Genomic DNA, 13488 nt, shown 5'->3' with positions numbered 1-13488 from the left:
GGATCCAACACAATACTCTACAACCTAGAAGAGGGATGCCGTAATCTAGTTGCAGAATATTTGAAGGTAGGTAAATGATGATTTACCAATTTCCACCATGAAAAACTAAAAGGAAGATTAAGTTTTAAATGAATTGAAACTCCTAGATCTTTTGAGATTCATTGAACTTTTCAATGACATGTTTAATCTCGATTATGCCCTACTATTTGTGACTGGGATGCCTAGGATCACAAACAAGGTGTGAATAACCATACGAATCACGTGGTGCACCCAATGCTACAATCACCTAATCAATGTGTCGGTTAGCCACACACGCTCCATTGATCTATGACAAACATCGAGTCACCCTTCGCTACCAATGTCATCCCCAAATTAGTGTGTCGGTTAACCACACACGCTCCACCAACGTTTGACAGGGGTACGAAGTGTAATTCTATGGATTAGCATACAATTTCACATTTTTCCTAAAGTAACTATGATTTGGGAATTTGAAAAAGCATTTAGTTACTTTGTACTTCGTTATACTTATAATGGAAGGTTTCTGTCCTATCCTACCCGTTAGGCTAACGACCCTCCACTAGTCAAGAGTGTGGTGGGTAAGAGTGGATACCCATTCAATCGCCATTTTATAGGCAATTTCCTTAAACACCCCTTATAGACCAGCTTCGTGAATGAGGCCTACTAACGGTAAGACTGACTGATTACTCATACATATATAATATTAGACTTTTAATGTTATATATAGTATAGGGTGTATTTTACACTTTTAAAATACTAGGTGGTTTAATTTAGTGAATTATACTTTTAATTTAATTAAATGTAAACCAAAACTTTATGGATTTATTAAATCACTTTTAATTATACACGTTAATTAATTAATAAAACCATAAAAGTGAGATTTGAACTTTTCAAATTACTAGGGTTTTAGAATTTAACATTTCAAAATTAAACTTTTAATCAACTTTTAAATCCCAAAACTTGAGGGCAAGTTTTGAGACATTTCAAAACATTAGAGTTCAGAATTTAAATGTTTCAAAATTAAACCTTTTAATCAAAATTTAAATTCCAAAACTTGAGGGCAAGTTTTGAAACTTTTCAAAACATAAGGGATCAAATAACAAATAACATAAATTAAACAATTAATTTCATAATTATCTATATTTGACCTAATCTTATTTTAGTCATTAGATAATTACCAAATAACTTTAAATAATCCATATTTATCACATAAACAACCAATATTTAAAAGATTTGAAATTATCTATTGTTTTGGCAAGGATAATCACTAATTTAAGATAAAAATCGGATTTTAACTTAAAAAACGAATTAGGCATCAAATCCAAGTCAAAACAGCAGTTAAATCCCGAAATTCCCTCTGTCTGACCCCTGGACTCGCCGAGTCAGGGACTGGACTCGCCGAATCAGACAGACTCGCCGAGTTCATCCACTGACTCGCCGAGTCAGGTCGGGCAGAGGCCAAAAAATCATTTTTTCAGTAAATAATTCAACATAGCATTACATACAATTGAAACCAATCAAGGCTCTGATACCACTGATGGGTTTTAGGCATAAGAACAATCCTATGTGCTCATACAAACCCTAATGCTTGGATCTAGGTTTCTCTATTGTACATGCTTTGAACCCAAGACTAATAAACTTAGATCTAACATATTATAAACTGAATTAGGGTTTATAGAATTACCTTTGATTGTTATATAGCAATAACAATCAATTCCTTGCTTGGATTGGCTTCAAAAGCTTAGTGCCTCAAGTGTTGCACCTCTAATGGAGTCACAAACACCATATACAACTTGGATGAAGAGGAGAAGAAAGGAGGCTGCCCAAAAACGACTAGAAACCCTAGAGAATCAGTTGTCCACGTTTTTGGAGCCTAAGGGGTCCTTTATATACTTGTGTGGGTTGCTAGGGTTTCAGTCAAAACCCTAATGGACAGCTTAAACTCTAAGCAGCCCATGGAACCTTCTGGATAAGGCCATGGACGAAAATATGATGGGATCCCATCATAATTTCGTTCACCCCTTGATCCTTTAGCATTCCTTAGCCCAATAACTCAATTATCCAATAATTGCAGTCTAGTCCCCTAAATTTAATTAATCTCTTTTAGCCACAGAATTAATTATCAATTAATTCTTGACTAATATTAATTAAACAATATGATTTCTCCTTTAATATATTATTCTCATAATATATTAATAAATCATATTTAAACCTTTCTCTCCTTAAATCATCCTACATATTGCTATGGTGAAGGTAACCCAAAAGGACCATGCTCATAATCGGGTCAGGTACATACCAAAATAGTTATGGACTTAGACACTAATCCAATAGTCTCCCACTTGGATAAGTCTAATAACTATTTTCCGTATGACTTCAGAACCTGATCAACAATCGTAGCTTTCAAAAGCCGCTGTCAACTCTGATCTTATCAGATAGCGTGTCCTCTAGATAAGGGATCATATATTCCTGCATTCTCAAGATATCGTATAGACATAAGACATGAATTTTAATCATTCTCTCTATACTGTTTCCCGACTCCTGATTTATGAGGACTGATAACAGGCTACAATTGAACACATCAACTTAGTCCCGGCTTGGCCAAGCGCTTAGGTGTCATCATTAAATCATTGAGAGGCCCACATATATCGCTTTTATCCCACTTTGGGTAAAAGGAATGGATAAACTTCGACTCAAATGCTCGCTTGCATTTACTGATCGAATCACACACAACAATAAGTTTTATAACACCAAGTTACTAGTGCATTTACTTATTATCAATGTGCAACCGACCAACAAATAACAACTCACATTCAATTACACTAATGATTTATATCTCCTTTAAATCTCTCTGTGAAATATGTCTTCATATCGATACCTGTGATACAAAGAAAACTGAGTGGGTCAGGCTTGGGAGCCTGGTGAGCATATAGGGTTTTCATCCCACAATGTTATATCATATATTTATAAATATAGAACATTCAAACTTGTACAATTTCACCACATAAAGGCAACTCTTATCCCACCCCATCGATCCTCACAACGACACGATCTAAACTCTCGTATCTAAAATTTTCCTCTTTACCTGATCCCTACTCACGGATATAAAACTATCCTCTTCACCCGATCCATACTCACGGATCTAAAACTAACCTTTTCACCTGATCCATACTCACGGATCTAAAACTAACCTTTTCACCTGATCCATACTCACGGATCTAAAACTAACCTTTTCCCCTGATCCATACTCACGGATCTAAAACTAACCTCATGATCTGATCCATACTCCCGGATCAATAATTGTACCCATTCCATACTCCCGGAATAGGGACAATTAACTATACCCGAATCCTGATCTGATCCATACGCCCGGATCTATAACTGTGCCCAATCCATACTCCCGGATTAGGCACAATTAACTTAGTCTTAATCCATACTCCCAGACTAATAACAAGTTTTATCACTTTACCTTACCCATACTCCCGGATCTAAAACTAACCTCTTGGTCTAATCCATACTCACGGATCTAAAACTAATCTCTTGATCTGATCCATACTCATGGATCTCATCTACCCATGTCCCACCCAACATATTTATAGATGTAAAATACATATACAGTTTAACTCATTAAAACCTATATAGTCCATCCATTCCACCAATATCTCAAATAAACAACATATATAAACACATAGCACGTATTTTGTAGCAAATACTTCATACTTATGTGTTAGAAGAAAGTAACCACACACTCACTTGATTATAAGATGATCGGACAACACTACGGCTTGTAGAAGTAGTATTCTTCGGTAGATCTGGAAGATCTTTACAAAAATTGGTTTCTCGCGGGCAGAGCTTCGGCTCGGGACTCGCTTTGGGTCTCGGGATGATATTGGGGCTTCGGGGGGTTAAAATAGGGCTTAGAGAGTGTAGCCGGAGTGGGAGAGAAGAGATAGAGCAACCAAAATCGGATGACCCTCGATTTCTATTTATAGGGTCATTTTTCAGCTCTCACGTCGTGAATTTTAAGTTCTCACATCATGAATTCAATAGTCATCAGGTGCGTCATCGCCACTTGCGTCTATCAGGCTCCATAAGTCATAAATACTGAGTTCACGTCGTGAACACTGTATTCACGTCGTGAACTCTGACAGTTTTGGGGTTTCGCGCCCTGAATTTCAGAAATTCATAACTTTCGCATACGAACTCTATTTTCGACATTTTTATATCCACGCGTAGGTGAGATTATGTTCTACAACTCTCGTTTAGACTCCGTTGGCTAATTTTGACTTTAATTTAAATATATTATTAATATATTATTTTTAGTAGGCCGGGACAGGAAAACTCCGTTCGAAATTCATAACTCCTTCATCTGAACTCCGTTTTCGTATGTCTTTTTATCGTTGGACTACTATTGATGAGATCTTAAATTCTCATTTAGAAAGTTTTGGCTAAATATCACTCGACCTCAATCTCGAGTTTCGGGCTGCATACTGCTAATACTGAAACTTCGAAAAATCATAACTTCCTCATACGAAGTCAGATTTAGACGATCTTTTTATGCACGCTCTCGGTTTAATGTATTCTATGACTTTCATTTAGATCTCTAAGGCCAAATATCACTCTAACGTAAATTCACTATTTACATCACGCTGTGTCGTGCCGGTTTTGTCGCAAAACTTCGACAGGTCATAACTTCTTCGTTATAACTCGGATTTCGGCGTTCTTTATATGAACGGAAACCTTGTGACATATACCACAACTTAGTTAAGATTAATCCTTCTAAATAATCTTCCATCAAAAAGTCATTTTTTATGCTTATCGTCTCTAATTGACTAGCCCGGATCTACAGGCGTTACACATACTGTCTACCTCGATTTCGGACTAACAAATCATAACCACATGCAACATACCATAAAAACAACAACTAAAGGGCCGGCCTTGGTGCCGTAGGCCCTATCGATATAGTGAGGATAACTCACCTCGCAGCTGTCGACACGAAAGGTAAACTCCAACTCTCGGATCACTTGACACAGGTTCCACCACCTATCATCATAGTAAACCATACTCATAAGTCCTTAACCTTACAAGGTACTCCATAAACCACTAGCCAACCCCTGGTCAAAGTCAAAGTCCTCAATCAAGGTCAACAGTCCATGTTGACCTTAACTTGCCGAGTACCCTTGGCTACTCGCCGAGTTTCCTGAAGTACATTCCAACTCGCCAAGTCATCGGAGTGACTCGTCGAGTTCCTTTGATCTTCGATCAAACTTAAGGTCACACGTCGAGTTCCCTCCTTGCAACTCGACAGATAGCCACGCATACAAAATCTAGGGAAAACTCATCCGATTCACCGAGTTGTTCTTCAACTCGTCGAGTCTTATGGTGATCTTCATCGGGCTTGTCAAGTTGTTCATTCAACTCGTCGAGTCCACGGCCATCTTCATATGACTCGCCGAGTCATCTTGCGACTCGCCGAGTCCATTCAGTTCTTTTTCCATACAGACTTGATTTGAGCCATGCAGCGGCCCCAAATCACAGATCCAAGCTTCTAGGGCATACTTATCACGTAAAGTTGCAAACTTTACGTGTATGCATGGCTATAAAGGCTCTAAATGTCTATTTTAAGTTCTTAATGAAGCTTCAAGTCTAAGAGGGACCTCAATCACAACCAATACAACAGCTTTATGATTCTAGCATCCAAGGAGGGTCCAGATCTGAAGTTACAACCTCAGATCTAGCCCATAGCTCATCCTTTCAACTTAATACTTCACCAAAAACCCTAAAACTCAACAATGGAAGAGATTCACAAGAAGAAAGGTGATTTGGTTACCTCCAGAAGATGATGACTGAGATAAGAGCTGATTTCCACACTCCACTTGCTCCAATACCCTTCTCCTCTAAGCCTTCCCTCTCCAAAGTCCTCTTTTCAAGCTTCAAACACACAATGGCACACACACACACACACGCATTAAGGGTTTAAGGGCTCTCAAAGACTGCAAGGAGGCCAAAGGAGGCTGAGGCTCCTTTAAATAGGGGTGCAAACCCCAGAATTTAGGGTTTCATCTGCCGGCTCCTACTCGCCGAGTCCCAAAGTGGACTCGTCGAGTAGGTCACTTAACACGCGGTCCCACCCTGCTGCTACTCGACGAGTAGGTCGACCGACTCGTCGAGTAGGGCTTCATCCAATAATTCTTACGTAATGAATACCTGAGAATCGGGGCGTTACAATATATATATATATATATATATATATATATATATATATATATATATATATATATATATATATATATATATATATATATATATATATATATTCAATTTGTGAGCCTTCTCTTTGCCCTTCAAATTGGTGATACTTCTTGACTACCACATCTGTTTGTAAGGTTTCTAGTTAGTTGGTGTTGAATTTCGCACTTAGTTAATACTTGTCTAAAACCTTCGTGGATTTGCAAGTCCGCGTTATGACTACCCCCTCTTCAAGTTTGGTGTTGTCCCTCCATTTTGAATTCTATCTTCATATTCAAATGTATGTTGTTACTTTAGTTCTTTCGTGTTTGTCTTCATATTTAGTTTAGTTAGCTTGGTTTAATTTGCTCACGTAATATCTTGATGTTGGTTTTAGGTTGTACTTTGTATGTTTTTGTCCAATTTTTTTGTTGGTTGTGTATATAAAATGTCTTGTCGTTACAAAATGACACATGATGAAAGTGTTTAGAAAATGTTTTGTTTGCTTTCAAAAATTTATATAATTAGTAAATGGACTTTGAAGAACTAATTTTAGTATAGATGGGCCAAACCCATCAAAATGATGATAAATCAGAACATATATTTAGGAATGATCTTTAGGTTGATTTCTAGTTAGAAGTTCATATGAGTATACAAAATCAGTGATAACAAAGGCTATGGATACATCTATTTTGATTTTGGATATGTTTAAAAATATGTTAATAATAATGTATTTAACCGGATATCCGGTAACAAAACCAGTTTATTTGATTTTTATCTTTCTATAAGAACGGGGGCAATATTACTATAAGATCATCAAGTATGTTTATCATGAAGGAATTCGTGGTCTACATGACCACTAACCACGAATGTAAACACTATCTCAGGTGTTTGTGGTAGCTAGTGGTGGGATGTTTTCATCGTCATTTATGGTGGAGAGCACTAACCACCGCACACAATTATCTTTTTCTCTTTACCTCTCTCTATATTTTAATTAATTTTAAAAAATATTTTTTATTTTAATAATAAAAAATTAATATATATATATATATATATATATATATATATATATATATATATATATATATATATAATGATAAGTATATCAATCTTTTAGTGGTTGTGTCTGGTGATAACGTGAAACTTATCATATTAATTGTTAGTGATTGATATACCGAATCACCTAAACTTCTCACTTGATAAATAAATTTCAAAGTTGCATTTATATAAAACCAATTATATTTGTTGTTTATTAAAGAGAGCTCATGTGTTTACTAGTAATAAATTTGGAGCTCAAGTGTTTACTGTTGCATTTATACAAAACCAATCATATTTGTTGTTTATTAAAGAGAGGTCATGTGTTTACTAGTAATAAATTTGAGCTCATGTGTTTACTGGTACTAGCACTAAATTTTATACAAATTTGAAAGTGGGGGAGGGGGTACAGGTGTCAGTCGGGCGGATGCAAAGGGGGTTTGACGCATTCATTATCCAATCACTTAGTTTAAACCTCACGTTGCCGCATAATCACATATGTCCACGTGGTGGCTGTTTTCACCATGAGTTAACGGTGCGAATGATCTAGTAACGTCAAGCGGCCTGTGCACGCTTCCCGACGTCCCGCGAATCCCCTTTATATACGACTCCTCCGCCATTGAATTCCATTTTCATCATATTTTTCAAGGAAGGGGATAAACAACAAGAAACACGTCATCTCTGCCATTAAAAACTCATCCCATTTTTGTTCATACCAATCAAAATCAAAACTAATTGAATAATCCGAGAGTGGTGTGCTTCAATTTCAAGTAATTTATTTAATCCGGGTCTCATCTGTTAATTTCTTCTTGATTTCTTCTTCCATCTTCCTTCCTTGTTATATGATCTGTCTGGGAATAAAAAACGCATCTGTCGTTGTTCATCTCAATCGGTTGCATTTCAGGGTGCAATCAAAACCCAATTTTCTATCACCGAGAAGAAAATCACCATCAGCAGGTGTTTTCTATTCCAGTGTTTATCGTAAAAAATCTGTGATCGTTAATACAATAGATCCATTTCTAATGGCCAAAGGCGACGCCGCCGGAGAAATCATGCTGACTTCAGGAGCCAGTGGGCGTGTAACCGCGCTCCTCTCTATGCAAGTTTTGAAGAGCTTTTTGATGCTCGTGAACGCCTTTCTTCTGTTGCTATTTTTCCCATTTCGGGGACGGAAGCGGTGTCATTCCGGGCAATTGCCTTTGTCAGAGAAAGGTGGGAAGGAGGAGAAACAGGATGTCGGCGGTAGCGGATGCGGGGTAAATAGTAATAACAACAACAATCGGAAAGTGGGGGTGCCTGTGATGAGAGTCCCGTCGACGATCGTGTCATGGAAGAGTAGCACATCGGCGGCCGTGGCTGTAGACCATGAGGTGGCGATACGTAGGGCACTTGCAATCAGGAAAGTGACGGACGGCGGCGACGTTTGCCGACGGGAGTTTTCGCTTTTTGTGACGCCCAGAGGTGAGACGATGTTCACCCAATCGTGGACCCCTATTTCGGTCAAGACCAGGTGAGTTTAATTCCTTATTTTAGTATTGGGTTTTATCCAAAGCTTTATCCTTATCTGTTGTATCTCACCTAAAAGTTTAAAAGAAGCCGATTTCTTTAATATGTGACTATAATAAGGATTTCGATTATTGATCATTGATTAGAACCCAGAAAAAAGTGACTTTTAGAGGGTATCTTGAAAAGTTTCAGTTATACAAACAGTTTTTAATCTCTTTTTGGATCTAGGAATAGTTTAGAGTTCATGATTTGGTAGTGCGGACCACTCACTTTTGGTTTTCTAATTGCTTGTAGTAATGGGTGGTCATAGAATACTGTATATATGAATTTAATTACAAAACGGTAAAAATTGGTTCTCTTTTGATCTGTTGTAAGAAGGGTAATCTTTTGTTTCTAGTACTTTTTGAGAGAAGAAGTGATAAGATAATTTCATGAGCTTGTGAACTTTCTGCATTTTCACTGTTCTTGGGTGTTGGAATTTGTAAATTATGTATGTATATACTAATGTCAGGTTAGTATGAAACAGTTGAACTATGTGTGATTCTTTTGGTGTTTTTTATTTAACTCGATAATAATGAGTACGTGCATTTGTGGTGACATGGTTGTTATTCCTAAGATAATAAGATGATGGATGTTGGGATGGAGTTCAAGACAAGGGCATAATTTAATAATTCCGCATAAACAACGATTTAACCAATTGGATTGACTAGAATAAAACGAGCAAATGGGACAAAGGAATATATTCTAATTATATGACTGTTAAATTCAATGTTATTGTGTGCACTAGGGTTGCTTTCCAAAACGTTAATTTCAAGTAATGGATAAAGGAATATCTTCTAATTATTTAGCTATTAAACCCAATCTTATTGTGTGCTTTTTGACCGATAATTTCAATGTGATGTGGACTTTTCTTATTGTCGTTGTATGAACTAACCATAAAAATTATGTCATCACTTGTAGGGCACTGGTTGTTCTTTTGCATGGACTCAACGAACACAGGTGTGTAGGCTTAGGCCTCTGTCTCTTTTTGACTTAATTCAGAAAGAATAACTTTCTAAAGTCAGAGGCTTTCCACATTAAGTCCTGACTTTTTACAAACTTACTCTCATTTATTTTTTTTTAAACATCATCTATCCAGACAAGACAAGGCTTAATGGGAAATTAACAAACAAGCCTTTTGTTTTGTTCTCTGTTGGTTAATCTAGAGTTTTTGAACAGTGGCAGGTATGATGAATTTGCAAAGCAGCTGAATGCACATGGATATAAAGTTTATGGGATGGATTGGGTTGGTAAGTACTTAAAACTAAACATCCTTTTAGTGGTGGATTGTTTTCTCCAATTTAGTTATTTCTCACTTTGACTCTTTGAGTATGGAAGGCAAGGAATTGAACCCATCTTTTCCTCATGCTTCTTGTTTCTTTTGCTCACTTGCTTCACCTGTATTTACTCACATGCTTGTCTCCAATTCCCTACATTTTTGTTTCAAAGTGTCTTAATGGCAACAATCTAAACTATGTAGTTTGGTTCAAAAGTTAAGAACTGATTTGATGCTAAAAAAGTCAAAATGTAGGCTGTTTCTTGGGGTATAGGAAGTTCTAGTTTGTTTACTTTTGGTCATCAATTAAGGGTTAGAAGAGTTGTTGTTGTTCAACTACGCATCTATATTTGGATGTTATGTTGCAGGGGTTGAATTTGAAATATTTTGGATGCCCATGCCCATGCCCATGCCCATTGGCGCAAAAGCTCGTCTTGTTAAGTAAGCATAATGCATATTATTTGAGTCATTCCATTTATGAAAATGGTTGAGCAAATATGAAATCTTTCTTGCAAATATAGATGCCCTCAAGATCATTTTTTCCATCCCATGACCACTATGCCCTTGGAGAAGACAAGTTCATCCCTATGGTCATGGGGAAGATGAAAAGGGCGTCTTTGATTTTTCTTTCTGAAAGGCTCTTATGATGGAGTTCCAATTTTTGGGTTCTTGTTGTTCTTTTTTATCTGCTGGCAAACATAAAGTGTTCGTAATTACAATGCATTCAAATAAAGAAACCTGTTGACATGAACTTACATCACATGAGATATATATATGTGTTGATTTCTGTATTGCTACTGTTTCGTTTAGGACATGGTGGGAGCGATGGGCTTCATGCATATGTACACTCTCTTGATGACGCTGTTACTGATGTGGTAAGGTCTAGCTATTATTAACAGTCAGCGTTGTTGATTTTGACATCTGATATGGATTCAAATGTTATGCAGAAAGCATTTATAAAGCACGTCTTGGCTGAAAACACAGGTCTTCCATGTTTTTGCTTTGGGCATTCAACTGGTGGAGCCATCATTCTTAAGGTAATGTGCTTAAGAATGATAGGGTTCCCAATTCCAGCTTCTCTCCATTGAATTGGTTCTAAAAGCTTTCTTTCTGCAAATTGTGTTGATTACTTTCAGGCTGCGCTTGATCCAAAGGTCGAGAAGTCAGTATCTGGTATTGTGCTCACATCCCCTGCCGTAGGAGTTCAACCTTCGCATCCAATCTTTTTGGTAAGACTAACTTCTCCTTATTAGTTATTAGTCATTAGTATGCTTCCTTTGGAGAGTTTGTCTTCGTTTCAGTGTGTTCTAATTTGATGGAAAAATGACAGATACTCGCTCCTCTTTTCTCCCTCCTGTTGCCCAAGTTTCAACTGAGTGCTGCGAACAAGAAGGGTACGGCTGTCTCAAGAGATCCAGAAGCACTAGTGGCAAAGTACTCCGATCCGCTTGTCTATACCGGATCAATCAGGGTTAGAACAGGTCACGAGATTCTCAGGATCACGTCCTTCTTGCAACGCAACATCCAGAAACTAAAAGTGCCCTTCTTCGTTCTCCATGGCACTGCCGACACCGTGACAGATCCAGACGCTTCATTTAAGCTATACAAAGAAGCATCCTCGGAAGACAAATCGATCAGCCTTCTTCCGGGTTATTTACATGACCTACTGTTTGAACCAGAACGAGAAGAGATCAAAAGGGAGATCATCGACTGGTTGAACAGCAGAGCGTGAAAGAGCGAGCGGAGTATGTCGATGGTGGCGTCTGTTGGAAATTATGTATTGGAAATAAAATATGGCTCAAAACGTTGAAGAGACATTTGGGTTGTAAGCTTTCATGTGTAGAGAGAGGGAGAGAGATTCTGCAATGAGTTTTTGATGATTTCTCATGTCAACTCTAGCAGAAACTGCTCCAAGATACTCGCTCATTGTTAGTTGACAGCATGTACTCCGTATTTTGTACATTTTTAGGAGATACCTTCGGTTTCCTGGATCAATTATGTTTTGCGATAGTTTTTTTTTTTTCCTCTTTTAGACTCGTCAACAGAGTGAGTTTTGACCCTGATCCGCTTCAAACTCGTGCGAGCTCCAAACTCGTGCGAAGTGAATGGGTTTGGATCATATTCACATTCCTGTTAACCTTTTTATTAAATAGATCAGGTGTGGATCACTATTGATCCGATCCGTTAACCTTTTTAATTAAAAGGGTCGGGTATGGATCACTATTGATCCGATCCGATCCGTTTATGATCCACTCGTCTAAAATTTAAAAAAATAAATTTATTAATTATAAATTATACATTTATCAATCACCGACATAGTACATACTGTTTAGTATATGACTCGAGGAGTTCAATCGTTCCACTTTTTGACAAGTCTTCTATCCCCTTATCTCCTTGAACGGTACACTGTTTATTGTTAGTGCACATATTCTTAATCTGGTTGTTCAAAATGTTTTGAAAGTTATTGGTGAATTCATTTACAAAGTAACAGAAAGCGTAAAATATTTGAAGCAATTTCCATAGGCGATACAAAAATTTAATTCCGAGAAAGTTTATTTTGGAATGAATGTTGTCTATTTTACTGATTCATGTTATATGTGTTGTAGTACATAATTATTACTTATTTTTAATATTGTAAATGGGTCGGGATAACCATTTGAAAATCCATTGATCCGATGGATAAGCGTATGAGTTTAATTATTTAAAACCTTACGGGTTATGGGTCAGGTTTGGATCAACATTTGAAAATTGTTTAATGGGTTTGAATCAAAGCCAATCCGCTCTAAACCCGTTCATTTGTCAGACCCCTCTCTCTCTCTTTCTCGTGTGAATCAAGGCTCAGTATCCTGGTTAAAATGGAGCCCAAGGAAAAGTGGAAAATTGTAATGTCGCGAGAAGAGTGAACGGACCATTGTTATACATAATTCAAAAAAGAAAGTTAAAAGTGAAAAAAAATCTTTATTATGACGATGAAGGCTAAATGTCATTTTTGTTAACTAGAGGGGCTTATCGGTAGATTATGTGGCTCAAAGAATTCCTCTCTTGATTCTTGTCTATTAAGCAGAATTCATGGCTTGATATAACCCATTATCATGCCCACCTTGTTTAGCTTAAGCACAATTTGTCTCTAAGTTGAATTGTTTCGAGCTTTTGCGACGTTCCATTAATTTGTATGTTGAGACAGTAAGTTTATTTTTCACTTTTTTAATGAGTTTATTGATATCTTGGAGATTCCTTTTGGATACTTTTTGCTTTGTTTGTTCATAGATGGACATCATGTTCTAATTACTTCGTTGTAATTTATGAAAAGTAAATTTCCTAGGGGAGTCTTAAAGTGGAGCAACTTTGATTTGGTACTTCTAATCAGGATGGGCCCCTATTGACCAAGC

General features: G+C 37.1%; 1 protein-coding gene across 1 annotated transcript; it reads left to right on the top strand.

Moving 5' to 3' along the window:
- Window positions 1–7817: 7817 nt before the first annotated feature.
- Window positions 7818–12094, top strand: LOC111920964 (uncharacterized). The gene is made up of 7 exons (XM_023916535.3): window positions 7818–8788; window positions 9745–9783; window positions 10003–10073; window positions 10910–10974; window positions 11047–11136; window positions 11236–11328; window positions 11430–12094. Exons 1-7 carry the CDS (start codon window positions 8121–8123, stop codon window positions 11829–11831), a joined length of 1428 nt encoding a protein of 475 aa, XP_023772303.1. The 5' UTR covers window positions 7818–8120; the 3' UTR covers window positions 11832–12094.
- The last annotated feature ends 1394 nt before the right edge of the window (window positions 12095–13488 follow it).

Source organism: Lactuca sativa, chromosome 8 (genome assembly GCF_002870075.4).
Source record: "Lactuca sativa cultivar Salinas chromosome 8, Lsat_Salinas_v11, whole genome shotgun sequence".
Taxonomy (NCBI): domain Eukaryota; kingdom Viridiplantae; phylum Streptophyta; class Magnoliopsida; order Asterales; family Asteraceae; genus Lactuca; species Lactuca sativa.
This window is presented reverse-complemented; position numbering and strand designations above follow the sequence as displayed.

Excerpts from the sequence above, each read along its gene's own strand:
- LOC111920964 (XM_023916535.3), top strand. The coding sequence starts at position 8,121 with ATGATCTGTCTGGGAATAAAAAACGCATCTGTCGTTGTTCATCTCAAT. Across the intron at positions 8,789-9,744 it reads CCTATTTCGGTCAAGACCAG|GGCACTGGTTGTTCTTTTGC; the intron begins GTGAGTTTAATT and ends CATCACTTGTAG. Across the intron at positions 9,784-10,002 it reads CATGGACTCAACGAACACAG|TGGCAGGTATGATGAATTTG; the intron begins GTGTGTAGGCTT and ends GTTTTTGAACAG.